We start from the raw sequence: 20,070 nt of genomic DNA, 5'->3' as shown, positions 1-20,070 counted from the left end.
CGGGAGCAACATATCAGAGGATGATGCAGAAGTGTTTGGCGACACAGATCGGGAAAAATGTGCAAGTATACATCGACGATGTCGTCATAACATCAAAAGAGGGGGCAACACTGATTGAGGATCTAAAGGAAACCTTCGACAACCTCAACAAATTCTGCCTCAAGCTGAACCCGACGAAGTGTTCCTTTGGCGTCCCAGCAGGAGAACTTCTGGGATTTCTAGTCTCAGCAAGAGGGATTGAAGCAAATCCCGATAAGATACAAGCTATCATAACAATGAGAAAGCCAACAAAGTTGAAAGAAATACAACAGCTAACTGGACGAGTCGCAGCTTTGAGTAGATTTGTCGCCAGGCTGGGAGAAAAAGCGTTACCATTCTACGCTCTGATAAAGCAAGGAGATAAATTCCAGTGGAACGAAGAGGCCGACAGAGCTTTCGAGGATTTGAAGCGCACAATCTCGACACCACCAATTTTGGTGGCGCCGAAGGAAAAGGAACCTCTCCTGCTGTATATCGCAGCCACGCCCCAAGTGGTGAGCACGGTGCTAGTTGTCGAAAGGGAGGAAGAAGGAAAACTTCACGGCGTGCAGAGGCCAGTATACTTCGTCAGCGAAGTTTTATCGCCCTCAAAACAAAGGTACCCTCAGTACCAAAAGCTAGCATATGGAGTGTTCACAACAACACGAAAATTGCGCCACTATTTTTCGGCACACCCGATCATAGTGGTCAATGAAGCTCCCTTGTCAAATATACTAAACAATCCAGAAGCTACGGGTCGTGTCTCCCTTTGGGGAATAGAACTTTCCCCTCGGGACATCACGTATGAAAAAAGAAAAGCAATCAAGTCACAAGTTCTGTCGGATTTCATCGCGGAGTGGATGGAGTTGCAAAACACAGGACCTCCAGACTTGTCGAGAACCTGGACCATGAACTTTGATGGGTCCAAAAGACTAGAAGGAGCTGGCGCAGGAGTAGTACTCATATCACCTGAAGGCGACAAGTTGAAGTACATCCTTCGGATGACGTTCCCTAACGCATCTAACAATGAAGCAGAATATGAAGCTCTCATACACGGGATGAAGATGGCGAAAGCTTACGGTGCAACTCGATTAAAAATCTTTGGCGACTCACAATTGGTAGCTCAGCAAGTCATGAACCAATGTGACGCAGTCAATGATAGCATGATGGCATACAAGGAGGTGTACAACGAGCTCGAAAAGATGTTTGATGGATGCGAAGTAAATCATATTAGCAGATTGAGCAACGACGAAGCCGACGTTCTTGCAAACATCGGGTCGCAATGCCTTGCAGTTCCGCCAGGTGTATTTTGGGAAGAGATAACAGAGAGATCTACAAAATCAACAAAATCAAAAAAGAAGGAGAAGAAATCCTCGGGGGCTACCAAGGAAGAGCAAGAGGAAGAAGAAGATCAGGACCTGGTCATGGTGATACAGATACCATGGATGCAGACGTACATATCATACATCCTCAGGAAAGAAATACCCGATGATCCAGTTGAGGCAAGGCGAGTAATTCGACGCTCCAAAGCTTTCACGGTGGTCAAAGGAGAATTGTACAAGCGAAGTATTTCGGGCGTCCTGCAAAGGTGTGTCACACCCGAAGAAGGAAGAATAATTCTGAAGGATGTACACGAAGGAATATGTGGCCACCACGCAAGTAGTCGAGCTATTGCAGCCAAGGTTTTTCGGGCAGGATTCTACTGGTTGACAGCAATCGAGGACGCTAAGGAAATAGTAAGAACTTGTGACGCGTGTCAAAGGTTTGCCGCAAAACCTCACTCTCCAGCAGCAGAATTAACACCAATACCATTGTCATGGCCCTTTGCCCAATGGGGACTTGATATGGTGGGCAAGTTACACAAATCCTGGCCGGGAGGAAAAGAGTACATGCTAGTAGCTATCGACAAATTTACAAAGTGGATAGAAGCAAAGCCGATAAATTCACCAGACGGAGCATCTGCAGTAAAATTCATAAAAGGCCTCGTTTTCAGATTTGGAGTGCCCCATAGCATCGTCATAGACAATGGCAGCAACTTCACATCCCACGAATTCAAAGATTATTGCGAAGAAGTGGGTATCAAATTACACTTTGCGTCAGTTGCGCACCCGCAGACCAACGGACAAGTCGAGAAAGCTAATGGAATCATCTGCAACGGCATTAAGAAACGCTTATTAGCGCCACTGGAAAAAGCTCGACACACCTGGCCAGAGGAGCTGCCCAGTGTATTATGGAGCATACGAACAACACCAAACACAGCAACACAGGAAACTCCGTTCTTCTTGGTTCATGGAGCAGAAGCAGTATTACCAATCGAGATAGAGCACAACTCTCCACGAGTCGTCGAATATGACGAAGAGGTGTCGAGAAAAGCACTAGAAGATGACATCGATGCACTTGATGAAGCTAGAGATGAAGTACTGTCTCGGGTAACCAAATACCAACAGGACTTGAAGAATTATCACAGTCGACGTTTGCGGCCAAGATCCTTTCAGGTGGGAGACCTAGTTCTTCGGCTCATGCAAAAAAGTCATGAAAAACTCGAGTCACCATGGCTAGGCCCTTACATTGTCACGGAAGTAATCGGAGGAGGAGCATACAGGATAAAGGACAAGAAGACAGGGGTGGAAGAGCAAAACCCTTGGAACGTGGCGCAACTCAGGCGGTTCTATGCCTAGAGTTGAAATATAGTCCTTGTAAAACTTCAATGTACTGAAACGCCCGCGAGTTTTCAGACGCACTCTTTTCCTTTTTCGGGGCACCGAGTGGGGCCGGGAAAGGTTTTTAATGAGGCGGGCTCGCGGTGCTGCAATATAATAAAGATAGTGTCAATATAACTTTTCTTTATCGACATGCTCAAAGTCTCTGACCCGACGAATTTCAATATAGTTCATCGAAAAAGAAAAGCCTTGCCTTGGTATTAAAATACCTCGTGAGTCAATAAAAATACAAAATAGTACTCAATAAAGAAGCTCGGGGGCTGATATTCGCCATAAATACATATTAAATAAATGCCTTGGTTCAAAACCTCGCAATATACAAATACAGTAAATAGCCACCGAAACACTCGGGGGCTAGACAAATATAGAAATATAATGATTGCTTCACAATATAATCACAATCATGGGTTACAAAGAAGAGTTATCTACAAAAGGAAAATAATTAGTCATGATTCAGTATGTCATCAAGGGTAATTCTGTTTTCTTCAGGAGCAGCGCCAAGAAAATCAGCATAATGACCATCGGCAAAAAAGTCGGCATCCATCCGAAGAAGGTCTTCAATCATTTCTTCGGCTATAGGCGAAACCTTCGTGTTAATTCGGTCGACACCAACTCTTCGGCGCTTTACCTTCTGATGAACTTTCGCAACAACTTGGGTCAGGTCAAGATTTGAGTGGCAGATCTGAAGCATGATAAGAGCAAATCTGGCGCCAACTACCAGCTGAGCTTTGACAAAATCATGGATCCTGTGGGCATCCTTGAATTTCTCCATTAACTCGGGAAGAGTTTTTGGTTGAACGTTCCGAGGAAACATGGAGTTATAAACCATAGACAAGGTCTTGGTACAGAAGTCAAGGAAGTCGCGAGTTTGAGAGGCGCGATCCTGAAATCTGACAATCTGGCGGGTCCTCTCTGGGGTAGCCCAAAACAGAGAACCATGATCAAGGGAAAGGTTAACAAGGAGGTTTGTCCTAGTATTTACCCTCTCTTCTTCGGCAACAGCATCAGTAAAGGAACCTATTAAAACAACAGAGCAGAAAAATTTTAAGAGACGTAGCATGAAGACGGAAGATATTGAGGATGAAACAAGCATACCCGACATATCCGCACTGGCTTCATTCATCAACTCGAGCATGAAATTTTCTCGAGTAGTCGCCTTTTCAGCCTCGGAAGCAGCGATTTCCTTAGCAGCCACGGCCTCGCGAGCTTGCTGAAGTGCAATTTTTTCGGCTTCAGATGACTTACGAGATTTTTCCATCATCACAAGTGTTTGCTTCTTTGCATACTGAAGTTGCTGCCGAAGTTCATTCAATTCTCGCGGCAAGGAATCTTCGACAGGTGTAGCATCAGCAAGAGTTCTCTTTGAGCGAGAAGAAGAAGGCGAAACATTGGAAGGAGTGGAAGATGGAGTGTAGTTATCAAATACCAACTGAAATTTAAAAGACAACATCAATCAACAAGCAAAAGATAGAGTTTTCATTAATCTTTCGGAATAATTACAAAGGCCTTACAGTGGAGCTAACGAAGTACGTGTCGCCAAATAACTACTTTGGCGACAAGAGCAAAAGAAACAGAGAAAGAAAAAACAAAGAGGCATGCAACTAGACCTCCGGCCTTGATGAGCTAGGAGTCGAAGCTGGTTTGATCCCAAGATATGCCAAGATTTTCTTCGTGTTGGGCTTGGCTGCCTTGATCAGTGACCTCCATCTCGATTGCTCTATTTGATCGGTGTCGCCAACTTTCGTCCAATCAACAGTCTGTTGGCTGTCAGCAACCAGGGCAACAGTGCTTTCGACAGCAATCTTCATGTTTTCTTGACGCATCTTCAATCCAAGGTCTTCTGATGAATTGAAGCTCTTGGCAAGGGTAAGGAAAGTCGGGGGCTCCTCTTTCTTCGGGAAGAAGTAGGGGAACAGCGCCGACAATCCTGCATTAGCATTTGCCACGCCTTCACGAATTTCGGACCCATGAAGCTCTAGATAAGAAAGTGCATCAAGGAGAGGGTCATTGACGGGATTCTCCAGATCAAAATCTTGGTTTGTTTGGTCTGCCACAGGAAACAAAACATTGGTCAACAACAAGAAACAGCGGTTCTCATAAAAATAGAAGGGATCAATGGTATTACTGTGCGTGCGTCGACTTTGTGATTTCAGGCGCTTGAGGATCCCTTGTTCACGAGCAGCTTGTGCAGCTATATGCTCGGTTAAAGCAGATTCAGCATCCTCAAGTTTTTTCTGCAGTTCCTCGACACTAGCAGCTTTTGCTTTGGCTTCATCAGCCTCGTCTTTAGGTTCGCTAGCAACAAGTTCGGCTTTCTTACGAGCCGCCTCACTTTGCTCAAGTTTTTGAGCAAGTGCGTCGGCACGTTTGTTGGCCTCTGCAAGTTTCTCTGTCGAGATAAAAAATAAAAAGAAGAAAGATCAAAAATCGCGACAAACAACAGGAGCAAAAAGTCAAGAAAAAACGGCAAGTATAAAAATTGTTACCTTCGGTTCTGCTCGCATACTCACGGTACCCAATGAATTGGGATCCGATGCGGAGAAGCTCTTTGATCATGGGCTGTCAAAGAAGAACACAGCAAGAGAAACATCGGCATGAAAAAAAGAGTGAAGGCGTGAAAAAGCAAAATAGAGGAAATATAGATATCGACAAACTTACATCGTCTAAGAGCAGAGTCGAAGAGCTGCCCAATTGAGGGGCAGGTTCAACAATCGTTTCAATCCTTGTCCTTTTTGGTGAAGGAGCAAGGGGGCTTGCTGGCGGAGTTGTGGTGACGACGTTTCGTTGAGGAGGCGAGGATTCTTCTCCTTCAACTAGCGTGTCTGAGGCAAGTACAGTATGTGACGTGCTTGTCCGAGGAGCCACGTCAACAGTTGGTATTTCTTCCTCGTCATCACTGTTGATTAAACATCGACAGTATAAAAAGCAAGACAAGATAAACATTTCGAGTACAGAAGTAAGGAGAAATAAAAATGACTTACGAACTGACGAGGGATTCAATATAAGGATTATAAGCTGCCTTCGGATGAGAAGGAACAACTTTTTCGGCTTTAGAAGTGCCAGAACCCTCGGCGTCATTCCTTTTCCTTTTGTTCCTTGGGGAAACAGCAGGAGGAAGGGATTGCGTCGACTCGCTGGCGTCAGATTCAACTTCTTTTTCATGGGAAGCCGCAGATTTGTGGGAACCTGCGACTTCACTTTCAGGAAGAGAAGAACCTTGGTTGTCTTCGGCAACGATAGCCTGTTCTTCGACTTCTCCATCCTCAGGAAGAGGAGGAAGGGAAGCCATGGTAGGATGGTTCTGCAGGAAAATAGCGACAACAGAAAAATTAATGAAATGCAGGGAAAGTTCGGAACAAGACAAAAATTCGAGAAGACAAAATACCTCAGGGAGAGGATTGGCGGAGCTGTATGGTTCCACGCGGCAGGAGGAGGGAATAGGATCCTTCTTGGCCAAGCGGGAAATTCTTCGAATCAGCTTCTCCAAGTCCTTTGCAGAAAGATCACTGGAGAGTCTATTGGCGTCGTTTTCACCAGAATACGTCCAAAGGGGATTTTTGCGAGCCTGAAGAGGCTGCACTCTAATCCTAAGGAAGTAGGCAGTGATTTGAACACCAGACAGTTCTTTGCCTCGAGTATTTTGAAGCTGATGAATACGAGACATAAGTGCTTCTGTCGCCTTTTTCTCTTCTTCGGAAGCTTCAGCATCCCAGGAGCGGCGGCGCTGAATTTTGGCACTTCCGTCGAAAGGGACTTTGTTGTGTTCCACAGAGTTGGCACTTTCTTCATGTATGTAGAGCCACCTTTTGCGCCACCCTTGGACAGAATCAGGAAATTTGACGTCGAAGTAATCAACGTCAGTTCGTACACAGATAACAACGCCGCCTATGTTATAAGTGGCGTTGTGGGAGCCATTGCGGCGGAGGCAGAAAATGCGTTTCCACAGAGCCCAGTTAGGAGGGATTCCGAGGAAGCATTCGCACAGCGTGATAAAAATGGAAATATGGAGGATGGAATTGGGGGTCAACTGGTGCAGCTGAATCCCATAAACAAAAAGAAGGCCGCGGAGGAAATCGTGAATTGGGGCAGAAAGGCCGCGGATGAGGTGATCAACGAAACTAACCTGGTACTCCATTGGAGGGTTTGGGTAGCTTTCTTCGCTGGGAAAGCGGATGGCGTCCTCTTTCTTCATCAGGCCAAGCCTCTTCAGCGTGTTGATGTCTTGGTTGGAGATTTTAGATCTCTCCCACTCAAGGTCTTCAGCGGCCATCTTGGACTCTGGAGTGCTGTGGCGAGTGAGTCGCGTGCGCGGTGGCATCAATGGCACTGGAAAAGCAATGTTCGTGCGGAAGATCAAAGAGAGTTGGGCGCAGGGGAAGTTTTTGGAAAGAGGAACAGATGTGCGGCGCAAGCGAAGGAGTGAACGGAGGTTGAAGAAAGGTTTATATAAGAATCGGGCGAAGCAATGCACCGTTGGATGAAGAAATCGTGTGGTGAAAAAAGATCTTCTAGATAAAAGGGTAAAAAGGTATTTTTACTGAGATAGGCGTTACCGTACGTGCGCCAGGAAAAGCGGAGGACGTGTGTCCCCCACTTGCACGACGTGTTAACATGGTGGAAACAATGGACCCACAAGGCAGAAAAATCACGACTATTAACAGAGATGAAGTAAATTTGATTAAGGGAAGCATGCCGATAAGAAAAATAAAACAAGATTGGCGACATGAGAGGTTATCAAATACTTCGAGAGCCTTTGATCAAATACAAGTTTTTGCCCAAATGCTCGGGGGCTACTTCGACAAAAAGTAAAATTTCGAGTATGGCAGTATAGAAATTGCGGGAGCCTATAACCAAGCACAAGTCCTTGGCTGTAGCCTCGGGGGCTACTCCCATCGGGAGCGCTGTTCGCGCACCCGAGAGATGAAAAAAGATCATATTGCGAAATAATGACAATATACGACAAGGTGGACTAAAATGTTGAGCCTACAACCAAGCACAAGTTCTTGGCTGTAGCCTCGGGGGCTACTCCCATCGGGAACGCTGTTCGCGTACCCGATGAAATTAAAAAAAGAAAAAAGATAGAAAAGCAAGAGAGTATATTTCGAGTTATAATTAACTCTACATATACTCCCATCGGGAGAGCAATATAAGTCATATTTGACTCGATAAAATGTGCCATTCCAACAGCCGGAAAAGCACTCGACAATATATTCTCAGAACGCCGAAGTTGCGATCAATTTCTGAATGCCGCAAATTTGCGAAGGTAAGACCCCAGATCCGTTACTGCTTTGGCGTGGCATCGCCGAAGACTGCGCTACGCTACTTTTATCCGTATCAACAGATACGAAGAAAATCCTAACGGACGCGTTAGGTACTCGATAAATTTGACTGGGACTCGACGAATGGTAAGACCTTAAGCGGCACCTGTCGAAGTTTACACCAGTATCCCGAGATCATGTCCAGGGACGTGATCTCGAAGTAGGTTTTTGCGGATTGCCACTAGAGCAGTTAACTAGTACCTGATCCGTCAGATGAACTAGCCCCAACTACCAGTATCCCTGTACAATATAGAATTTTATGTGAAGAAATATAAAAAAGTTAAAGCTCTCGAATAAAAATAAACAGTGGAGATTTTCCCTGACTCTACGATTCAAGCAAAATCTCGGGGGCTACTGACATAGGCATCCCAAATGGGCCTGCCGAAGATAGTACCCGGGGTTTACTGAAGGCCCAATACCCGAAGAATAAGAAGATTCGGGAGCCCAAGATATATTAAGGAAAGTTAGAGTTGTAATAGGAAGTGTTATTTGTAATCTGGCGGGGTGAGTTAGAAACCGTCCCGGACTCTGTGACTTGTACAAAACGAAGCCCTCGGCTCCGCCTCCTATATAAAGGGGGAGTCGAGGGACGAAGAGATAATCGAATCATTGTTACAAACCCTAGTTTTCATAATCGTCGAGTACTTTTCGGCTGAAACCTTCGAGATCTACTTGCCCTCTACTTCTAACTAAACCCTAGCCTACAATCCATAGGCATTGACAAGTTGATACCTTGTCACTAGCAGTGGCACAAGAAGAGGGAATCTCATCAGGATAGCAAGTGAGGTCCCTTTCAAATAACTTCCTTTTGCCTGTATCTTTCATAAGAACTTGAGAAGCTTGCATAGAAGATTGTCTGTGTGTCCCAGTATGAGTTCCAGAAACCTTTGGAGGAGCTGATTGGGATCCAGCATCTGAGTTTTGCAGACCCATTCTCTGTCTTTTAGGGGTGCCTTGATCACCCTCAGTGCCTTGGACATCAGTATGAACAGCTGGCTTGTTACCAGTATTAGAAGATGGCTCAAACAACTCTCTGGAATATTGAAATTCATAGAAACCTTTCTTAATCTCACCAATCCTGGAATTGGGAACCAGAGATAAGTCCTGGCTGCCAATCTTGACTCTCACATAAGCAAAGTGTCTGAGGAAATTCTTGTCAAGGGCTAGAGGCTTGCCAACAAGGCTGGCAGCATAGTAAACTGTAGACTTGTTTCTGAACTTCATAGGGATCCCTTTTATTCTGAACCAAGCTTCTTGCATAACAGAAATAGGTTCAATATCTCCAGCCCACTTCTCCAAACTGATAATAGCACCAGGGACAGTTCGCATGAACAATTTCCCAAAATGGCAAGTTCTTCAATTGCTTTTGCTGAAGGAAATCGAGTCCTGAACTCTGTAGCCGAAACTTCCTTAGCAAAAAATCGCCAGTTGATCTTCATCGATTCTGCCCAGACATTGAATTCATGCTCTATGTTTCTGCAATTCACCTCACATTTTTCAACTGTAATGTGGGCATAATTGAGCTGCTCAACCGGATAATTATCTTCATCAGGAACAGGAATGGAATAGAACCCAGAGCCAAATTCCTCACTCCCGAAGAAAGGGGCATTGTATTCCCATGGATCACGTTCTTGACAAATGGAAATGTGATGATCTCCTCCACAAACAAAGCATGCAAGATTTCTAATAGGAATATCAGGCCTTCTACTTGCAGAGGGCATGGATGCAGGAGCTGGTGGTGGTACAGAGGACCCCACCGGCTCCGGCAGAGAGACAAGAGATTGAGAGCTGTCCGCGACCATAGCAGATCTATGCTGAGATTGATTTTGAGAGCCAGCTCCTAACACATCTACAGCAATAGTATTAGATGATGGCAAGGAGGGGGCTACAGGACTTACATCAGCAGATCTGGCGGAGTTGGGGTTGGGGGAAGCTCCAGGAACCATCTCGGAACGGTGCGCCCATCTATCACGAGCACGCAGATCATCTTCCTTGCGAGATCTTTCAGCCAGAGCACGTTCACGCGCGACATGCTCGGAGATGCGAGTCGCTTCACGTTGCCGCTCATCGTCAAGACGACGACGCTCATCAGATCTTCTGCGTTCCTCAAAGCGGAGACGCTCTTGATCCGCCTGTCGCCGCTCTTCATCACGACGCCGGATCTCCTCGTCACGACGCCATTCTTCATCACGGCGACGCTCCTCTTCCCACCGGCGTTGTTCGTCTCTTCTATCAGCCTCAGATCCAACTCGCGGACGGTAGCCAAAGTAGTTATTCCTCCTCGGAGGAGATCTGCGCGGCCCTCCGAACCGCCGATCCATCCGCGGAAGAGCGGTGATCTGCGCGTAGGATCTGTTGTCGCCGGCGACCGTTCCAGACCAGCGGCGGAGAGGCGGTGGATGGGTGAGGTCGGATCTGGGGGAAGGAGGCGATGCAACAAAGACAATTGCTCCGGTGCCAACTGAACTAGGGTTAACACAGACCCTCTCCGTATCTCGGTGAAAAGGCGATCCGCCTTGAACAGTGCTGGGCTGAGGCCCAACAGAAGCCGCCATTGCCGCATCTGAAGAAGCTCCAGATCCATCGCGCGAAAAAATCCGCGAGCAGCTGCGGGCCGTGCTAGAGCGAGAGCGTTGGGCTCGACCCAGAAAAATTCGGTCTAACCCACAGCCCAGACTCGGACCAAACAAAATTTGGACGCCACCGAATTCCCGCGCGGACCCGATCGGTATATCTGCAACATTGAAATCAACTTCAGAGATGAAATTATGATTCAAATCGCAAAATCTAGCCACCAAAGAATCCCAAGTCGCTATCCCCGGAGTTCGGATGATGATCCCATCACGAACAAATCGAAGGATCGCAGCTCGCTCGACAATCGGTCGCGAATCGCTGGAAACTTGCGGAGCAGAGAGGGGAGGAAGCGGTTGTTGCTGTCGGAGAGGGGAGGCAGCGGCGATGACTGGAAGGGTAGGGGCGGCGGCGGTGGGCGCCGTGGAGGACGGCGGCGCTAGGTTACTAGGGGTCGACGTCATCCCCGCTGTAGATCACCAAGCCTCAATGTTTTCGGATTACATCGACACTTTTTGTACAGATGAATTCCCATTGTTTTGCTCGCGGTTTTTGGTACTCCGCTACTGCGGTGCATCGATCCCCGTTGTTACGGCGCTGGGGGGGGGGGGAGGGGGGGCGACAGGGAGCTCCTCCAAGGCTGGCGCGCGAGGGGTGGAGAGGGCGACCTCTACCAAGGTCAGCGCACGAGGGGCGGCGATGGGGACCTTCATCAGGGCCGGCACGACGACCTCCTCGAGGGGCAACATAGCGACCTCCGCTAGGGGCCAGCGCCGCCGACCATCGGTAGGGGTCGGCAATTTTTTGGATAGCTTTCTTTTTCCAGATGCCTTGATTTTTAGATATTTAAATAATTTTAACTTAGAAAGTTGCTCAGATTTAGCCACGTCAATCCTACATGTGGGTCTCGCTCAGCAGATTCGCCGTCTCAATTCGTGTTAATTAGTGCACACTGCAAAACAAAACTTACAGTGGAATCAAATTTATGCGAAAAAAATTAAAGTGGTAGCAAATCGAAATTGTAGAACTAAAGTGACAGTTTTTTTAGGAACTCGGAATATCAAGAATCAAAGAAACAAGAAACATCGACGTACGTCGACCAAACCGCTCCATCGTGTTTTTATGATTTCATTCATTTCAGGCCGTACTCATCTCCAGAAATAGAATAATACTTACGTACTTCGCCACGAAATTCCGGACTCGAGCAATCATACAACGATCATCATACACACGTACACATCGGATTAATTAAACGGACGATCATGCACGCACAGAAAAATATCACATGCCGTCGGGGCCATCCATCCTCCGGCTAATCAAGATCGGTCGGTCTCATCGCCCTGGCTTCGGATAATGGATAGACATAATACTGGATTATAGTACAAACATGGAGGTGATCGGCCCTACGACGCTTTATTATACGGTTGCAGTCCAACGTGGTTTGGCCGGCAACTGATTTGGCGTATGGGGCGCGACAATCATACTGACAGGGACTGAACTCGATGACGCTGGAGTGCTTAACCGAGTTCTCCCTCCATTTATTTAATTCGTTTTTCTAGATTATTATTAAAGTTAAAATTTACAAAGTTTGACGAAATATTTTGAAAAATCGTTAATATCTCCGTTTTTCTGGTTTTAGGGTTAAGATTTAGTAGTGGCGGCGACATCTTGGCCAATAAAAAATTTCTGGTTTCATCAACGGTTATTCATTCGTGTTCGAAAAAAAACGGGTTTTCATTCGTGTACGTCTTTAGGATGGATGTCAGGCCGGTTTAGGGAGGAACAGCAGTGACGGCTCGCCGTCAAACATGGTCTGGGGTTGAAGATGAAAGGCTTCTCAAGAGTTTTGTTGTAATTTTCATTTTTATTGGTATGCTTTGTATAGTTGGATGTTCCTTTTAATGTCAGGATCCTTTTCGCAAAAAATAATAATAAAATCAATGATATAAACCTTCATGTATTACTTTTGTTGTTGGTACGATGGATTTTAATATTTATTCTTGTATTTCTAGTCACATTCTACAAAATTTGATCGACGTCGACTAAACTCAGAACTCGAAGTAAAATAAGAACGGAGAGAGTACTCCACACTAGCGCGATTATGATTTCGTGTGTCCGTCAATTACACAATGTTGTGTATATCATCGTCTTTGATGAGTTCTTCGTATCATTTACTTTTACTAGCAAGAGTGCCCGTACGTTGCGACGGGTTTAAATTGTAATTTTAATTATATCGTTATAAAATAAATAATCATCATGCAACAAATCACTCGTTAAATATATGGAAAAACAAACAGGCCCGTGTGTTGCAGCTGGAAAGAAAAATCTACGTATATACACTATGGGTGATGCTTGCCAATTGCGTAGAGCCAATAGCATGTGTGAGCATTGCCGACTGTTCACACCGCTAACAACTGCCTCCAGCAGATGGTCCCTTTCGACAGAAATAGAGTGTGGCGAAGACATCGTCAGTCGGGCACACGTGACAGCGGAGGGTTCGGTTCGGTGGTTTGGATGTGCCTGGATGCCGCACATGTAGGAGGTCACTCGAGGACCTATGGTTGTCGGACCGACTGGCGGCAACCACCGCAGCCACGGCTCTATGGCTCATGATAGAGCAGATGAAAGAAAGATAATAAATCGGCTCCAATAGTGATTTAAAGAGATCTTGGCCACATGTAAACATAATTTTTACAAGCATAGAAAGAAGTATCTAATAAATAATTTGCAAGCCCACATAATCTATTGTTAAACAAACTTATCATAGCTAGGCAATTTTTCTAATTTGCATTTTTTTATCCTTTAAAATCCAGAAATACTTTTATTTGTAAAGAGAAAAAATAGACAAGATTCGGCCCAGACTGGCCAAGGGCCAGCAAGCAGCCCACCACCCACGCTCACGAGAGTACCATTCCTTGCCCTAGCAGGTCGCTAGCTTCTTGCCTTCTTCCGCTAGCGCGCCGCAGGCGTCCTCTTTCCTCAACTCTCTCTCTCGCCCCGCTGTCGAAACCTCCGCATCCCATTCTCTCCCGCTGACTTAAGCCGAGGCCGCGACATCTCTCACGAACGTTTGGTTAATTTTTCACTCGTTATCTGATCCGTCGTCCGGGCGGCCGGGCTGGCAAGCTCGACTGCCGCCGGCCTTCTTCCATCTCCCGCGGCTTCCTATCGAATTCCTGGGCGAGCGCACCGGGCTCTCTCTACCCCAACACCGCCGGATGTGCCAAATCCTCTGTGCCACCGTCCAGTTAATTTCTCGAGCCAACATTGTTATTTTGAACACCTTGGTGATAATCCAGTTAATATGCATCTATTTAAGCCGATGGAAATCTCTATAAGTACCCGAGGTGGGACTAATAAGAAGAATATAAAAAGATGCTAGACGGAAAGGAATCGATCAGTTCCGTGCATCTCGTGGTCGTGAATCGGCCCGATTGAGATTGAGATTGAGATGGGATTGGGACAGGGAATTGGGCCGTTCGTCAGCTTTGCGCGAGCCTTGTTCGTTCATCCTAGGATGGACATAAAAGAACTACCGAACCGGTACCTGGGGTGGCATTGGACAGTATTATGCGGTTCGGTGGGAGGGTAAAACGGTCCAGAAAAAAGCGTTGACGAAAATTTTGGCAGAAACCTAGGACGGACCAAACCACGGAAACGTTAGCTCCTTTATTATTAGGTATAGATTCATGCTTCGGATCAGTACTGACCCAGTGCTAGTACGGTCGTACCGGCCGGCCGGCATGGTCATGAAGTCGTTTTGGACATAGCTGTGGCTGCAGACAATCTTCACGCTCGTACCCAAGTAAACCCGTTGGTCCATTATGGCGATGGCACGTGCACATGCAGGAATGACCGGAGAAATAATGGCATGTATTTTTTTAGAGCAACTACATATTTTATTAATAAAAAACTATGCTTAGATCAGTAAATAAACGTAGACGCTAATAAACGTAGATACTAACAGACAAACTAGGAGAAAACAAGTGTGTTCTCAATACTTTACAGAAAAATACCTCTAGAATTTCTTGCACTAGTCAAAGCCAGGAGCCGCCGCCAAATTCCTACGCCAACTATACATGTGTTGGAATGGACGTCGAGCCTCTACCATTGCCAAATCCAAAAGATGACCATCCCTAATGAAGTTTTATAAATCAGGCACATTTCGTTGTGACACATCGACGTCCCGTGCTACCTTAGACCTAAATCCGTTGCATCCCATTGACGAAGTCGAGAAACAACGACAAATCCACCACTTCAGACTAATATCCTTGCTCTAGCTCTAGAGCATCCACCTCGCCGCGGCCCCAAGCGTCACCAAGGATAACGACGAACGCTAGCGACACGCCAAGACAAATCCAAAGAAAGGCGAGAAGACCAAGCCACCGATATGAATGATCGATAAGCACACGATGGCATCAACTCCGAAACGTCATTATGAAGATCGGCTCTAGTGTAGGAGCAGAGGTGAGGCGGATTTATTCGCCCGGGCTCCGTTCTGAGCAGCAACGGTGCACCAAAGGAGACATGTATAAAGTAGACTAGACCAAAGGAGTGAGGTCCTCCCTCCCTCCTGCCGCCGGAGCGGCAAGCGAAGAGAGAGAAGACCAGCCCTCACGCTGGCGGAGATATGGGGGCGGGAGAGGTTGTATCCGCCTCCTGTCGCGAGAGACGAAGGGGCGGGGAGACGTTGTGCAATCAGAGGAAACCTCTAAATAATGGCATGTGTTATGTTCGTTTGTGGAGGGATATTCCCATTAAGCAGCATTTCTTGCACACAAAATTGGTCTCCAGAACAGCTGTTCAAATTGTCTGAAAAATAATTATGTCCACAACTTCAAACCAACGGAAGAAATGTAATTTGGACTTCGAAGAAAGAAATAAGAGGGCATCGTCTCATTGTAAAGTATCACAGGGAAAAGATGAGACAAACAAGGAAATGAGTGAGGAAGAAAGGAAGATGCCGCAGCAATGGCATCCTCTTCTTCCTTTTGACCGCGACGCGCACTCGAAATAAAGCCGGGGGCGACACCTCGGTGTGGCTCACCTCACCTCACCACCACAGGACGCTCATCCCATTCTCACCCACTTCAAAACTGACTGCAGGCCTGTGACGAGAAGCTGGCCAAGACTTGGTCACTCGCTGAAAACAGACACATGTCTCATCCTCACATTGTTTGCATGCATGGCACCCATGATTGGGCACTGATTTCGTTACCACCAAACAAATAGTATTGCACTGAAAAATGTCTGAAATTTTGTCTCTACTGTCATAGGAAAACGGTGTTGCCTGAATGGCTGAATTGCATGCATATTTTTCTGCACCAGGTGGAGTGCACACAACAGTAATTTGAATTTCCCTCTGAAAGGTAAGAAATTGACAGGGTGATCAAACAAAACCCCAAGAACTGAGGAATCATGACAGAGGTTTTTTCCTCAGGGTCAGCTCAGAAAAATACAGCAGTTTCAGTTTAAAAAACGAGCATGGACTGATGGGCAACAAACACCCCCAATAACAGAGGAACATTTTTTTCTTTCCCAGATTTTATGTTGAGCAAACTACACACTTCATCCATTCAAATAAAACATCAAAAGGAAGGAATAAAAATGTCGATAACACAATCAGTCCACAGAAACAGAGGAAGCAGATTCTTTTTTCTAAGACATCAGCTCAGAAAAATGCGCAGTTTCACTTAAGATTTGAACAGGGACATCAAACACCCCCAAGAACAGAGGAATCAAACTTTTTTTTTTTGCTTTCAGAGATAACTTGAGCAAACTACACACTTCATCCATCCAAATCAAACATCAAAAAGAACGAAAAAACATGTAGAGGATACAATCAATCCTCTTGAGCATACAGGCGCCCTGTTTGAGTAATAATCCTCTCTAATCAAGCAGTGAGCAGAAGAAGTGACTGCTAGCATTCACCGGCTAATTTTTTTACTTGTACCTATGTAGTTAAGCTTAACTCGGAAGCCAACAAGTGCTACTGCGTTGGCCGCCGTTGGATTTGTAGCTTTCCTTGCACGATGCCGCTCGCGTCGCGGGCCGGCTACCAGAAGCAGACGGACGCGGCGGCCGAGGCCGGCGCCGCCTTCCCGGCGGTGGGGCGGTTGAGGCGGCCGTAGCGGAACCCGTTGCCGGCACGCCGGGGGGAGGAGCGGCGGCGGAGCGCGGGCGCGGCCCAGCCGAAGCAGAGGCGCAGGCGCGCGCGGAGGCGGCGGAGCCCAGTGGCGGCGGCTCGGCGCAGGCGGCGCGCCCCGGCCCAGACGACGCGGCGCGTGCGCGCGCGTGGTGAGAGGTGGTGGTCGGCGTCGCGGGAGAAGTGGTAGCTCCGGAGGAATAGCTGCCGCCGCTCCACCTGCCGCTCCCACCGCGCCATGTACTCCACGTATGGCCACGCCGCCGTCGCCGCCATCGTAGCCTTCTCCGCAGCAGACGCTGCTGACGGTGCCGCCACTTGCGCGGACATGGCCGCAGGTAGATTCTTGGCCGGCTTGCTGCCTTCTGCGCGGCTCTCTTTGTCTCGGTTGAAGCAAGAAGCTAGAACAAGATGCTTAAGCGCAAGCGTGATGAGGAGTGGTGGCAGAGGTTTTCGGTCTGAGGAGGAGTACGGCGAAGAGGAGGATTTATAGGGAAGGAGTGGCGGCTGGCTGTCTGGCGACGGCGGCGGGAGGAGGAGCTAGCTAGCTAGCAGCAGGCAGCTGCTTGGAGGGGAAGGGAGAGGCGAAGCAGTCAGTCAGGGGAGATGGTTGGAGTGGGAGGGGGAGGGTGGGCGGCTTTATGCTAAACCTTGAAGATTTGCTTGCACTTTGGGGACTAATTTACTCTAAGTTTACACGGACAATCATACACTTTCTGCTTGATTGGAAAATGACACTGCTACTTGTAGCTTCTAGTAGTTTGCACCATCATTTTAGGAGCTGTAGTGCCGTTGTGCTCAAGTGCTCGAGGAGAATATGGGTTGGCCCGGGCCCATACCTGGGCATGTGTCGGGCCGGGCCGGGCCTCGGGCCGGCCCGAGGTAGGCCCGACGCGAAAAAATTCGGCCCAAGCCCGGCCCGGCCCGGCCAAAAACACACCAAGCCCGCCGGGCCGTCGGGCCGCGGGCGGGCCGTAGGCTTAATCTCGGTTTCGGGCTACCCGGGCCGGCCGCCGGGTGTCGGGCCAACATATCTCGGCCCAGGCCAGAGTTTTTCGGGCCGGGTCGGGCCGGGCCGCTCGGGCCGGGCTGCCCATGGCCAGATCTACCCGGGCCTGCCTAGAGGGCACGGGCCTCTGGATCTGGGGTGCATTCTGCGGGTGATCCTAGTTACCGCTAGACCACTGCACTTCCTGAGTTGGTGGTTCAGCCGCATCGTCTCGAGTTCGCTCTGCGTCCTTGTGGCAGCGGTTGGATGCTTCATTTAGATGGGTCTCGGCAAAAATTCCGCATGGCAATAGCCATTGGTAGTGACGATACCCTCCCTTGCTGAAGGCATCACCATGAAGATCTTCTTTTTTCTGCCTTGATGGACTTCGCCCCTCTGCGAGAATCCCCTTCTCTTGGTGCCCTCATTTGGGGTGTGCTACAATTGTAGTGTCTTTTAAATCACCCTTTGATCTATTCGTTGTCACACTCCTCTAGCAAAACCAGCATGGCTGCTTATACAGGTCATCACATTTTGCTGATGGCGCTTGTCCTAATGCCTAGGGGGCTTGCTAGGTCGGCATCAGGCCACAGTTGATGCCGATAATTTCTCCCTAGCGCTTTTGGTTGATGTTGGTAGTTTGGTTAGTGAATAGGCCTCGCTCTAGGGTTGCTGGTGTGTGGGGTGTGGGTGAAAGCTTTGCAAAACCTTGGTTTATGCCAAGGAGGATGACATTCTATTATATCATTCACCTTTAGGTTGTGGGCCCGTTGTCGAGTTCCCTTAGGCAGCAAAGTTAGTGTGTTTAAGGTTTATTGGTCTAGACATGCTTGGTATCGCTCATGTCATGTACAACAGAAGACAATGCTCCTTAGCCTACATCAAGTTATCTTCGTTCAGATCTCGCGTCCATCCCGTGCAACAGATGAAATACTCCATCAACCTATATAAGGTTAACTTCATTTAGGGCTCCTTTGGTTCATACGATTTGTGCAGGATTTGGATCGTATGAAAATTTTCCTACATAAGGTGTTTGATTCATAGGAACATATTTCATATGAACTAATCTTATTGGAATATTGTAGTGCAAATCCTACAAGCTAAAAGCATTAGCTCATATCTCATGAAAAATCCTTTGCTACAATCAAAGATACTTCACCTTCTCATATGATTCAAATAGTTATGACATCTTAATCGTATGCATTTCCTATTCCTATGCTTTTCTTATATTTTGAATCAAAAGAGTGCTTAGATCGGATTGGCCACGTCCAGTGTTGTTTTTTCTTTGCTTGTGTTATAAAGCTGGCATCTCATATTGATTATGTTTGTTGTAAGGGCATCTTTAGCAGCCTCACCCATTTCGAACTCGTGTCTACTTTGATCCGTTTGCTAGGCGGGCCCAAGGCCAAATTACAGGGGCACACGCCGTGTCCGCGGCGGCGCATTTTGTGCCCAAATTAGGGACGCAAATGCGTCGATGCAAACAAACCGATCACTTTGAATTGTTGGGCTGAGTTTTACTCATTTTCTATGATTATGGACCAAAACAAACAAATTAGCTTCGTTTGCATGAGACTGCTGAAGATGCCCTTCTGGCTGTCATTATAAACCTTCTAACTAAAAACGAGGCATATGCCATGCCCATGCCGTGTCTGCAAATTTTTTCTCCAAAAATACTAGTGCACGCAGCAGCAGTGCAATACTCCAGCCTCCTAGGACGGAGGGCCCACTCTTTGGTGTGCCTTTTATACTCTTGTAACCGTTGGATCGGCAGGCACGCAGGCTTTGACCCTTTTATGTTCCTTTTGCCCTCGTGGAGTGCATGCAGAAAGCCTGAAACTAGCGCGTGAAAGCGAGTCTAATGCATGCTCAAATTATTTAGATTGCAGTGTCAGGACACAGATTTAGATTTTAGCAAAACGGAGGAAACGACATTGGCCTGACGACAGGCACGCTAGCCCTGGCATCATACGTGCGTGCGTCCCGGTGTTGGTTGTTAACTTACTAATGACGATGGTCAACAGGGGTCATTATGTCATGGCCGGTACCTAGAGATGGAGCGGGTGGACGAGGGCTGACCAGCAGCTCGACGGACGGCGTGCCCGTACGTCGAGGTTGTACCACGTCGTTCCCAGCGTGCTGAACTTGCAGGGTCAGCATTCGATCTGAAGGGTTTGAATTAATTAACAAACAAGAAATATATTTGGTTTACATATTCCATCTGAAGCGTGCTGCACTTGCAGCATTCGATCTGAAGAGTATTTGTAATCCACCTTCTACTTTATCTCTAAGTTGTAGCGTAAAATTCCC

The 20,070-nt window shown here is 47.3% G+C and overlaps 1 protein-coding gene across 1 annotated transcript; it reads right to left on the bottom strand.

The window, feature by feature from the left end:
* Positions 1–16,397: 16,397 nt before the first annotated feature.
* On the bottom strand, positions 16,398–17,401 carry LOC127292023 (uncharacterized). The gene has a single exon (XM_051321374.2). The coding sequence runs from the start codon at positions 17,100–17,102 to the stop codon at positions 16,683–16,685; it is 420 nt and encodes a 139-aa protein (XP_051177334.1). The 5' UTR covers positions 17,103–17,401; the 3' UTR covers positions 16,398–16,682.
* Positions 17,402–20,070: the final 2,669 nt, after the last annotated feature.

Source organism: Lolium perenne, chromosome 4, assembly GCF_019359855.2.
Source record: "Lolium perenne isolate Kyuss_39 chromosome 4, Kyuss_2.0, whole genome shotgun sequence".
Taxonomy (NCBI): domain Eukaryota; kingdom Viridiplantae; phylum Streptophyta; class Magnoliopsida; order Poales; family Poaceae; genus Lolium; species Lolium perenne.
The sequence above is the reverse complement of the archived record's forward strand: the minus strand, read 5'-3'. Positions and strand labels throughout refer to the sequence as shown.

Coding starts and splice junctions, on each gene's coding strand:
- LOC127292023 (XM_051321374.2), bottom strand. CDS start 17,102: ATGTCCGCGCAAGTGGCGGCACCGTCAGCAGCGTCTGCTGCGGAGAAG.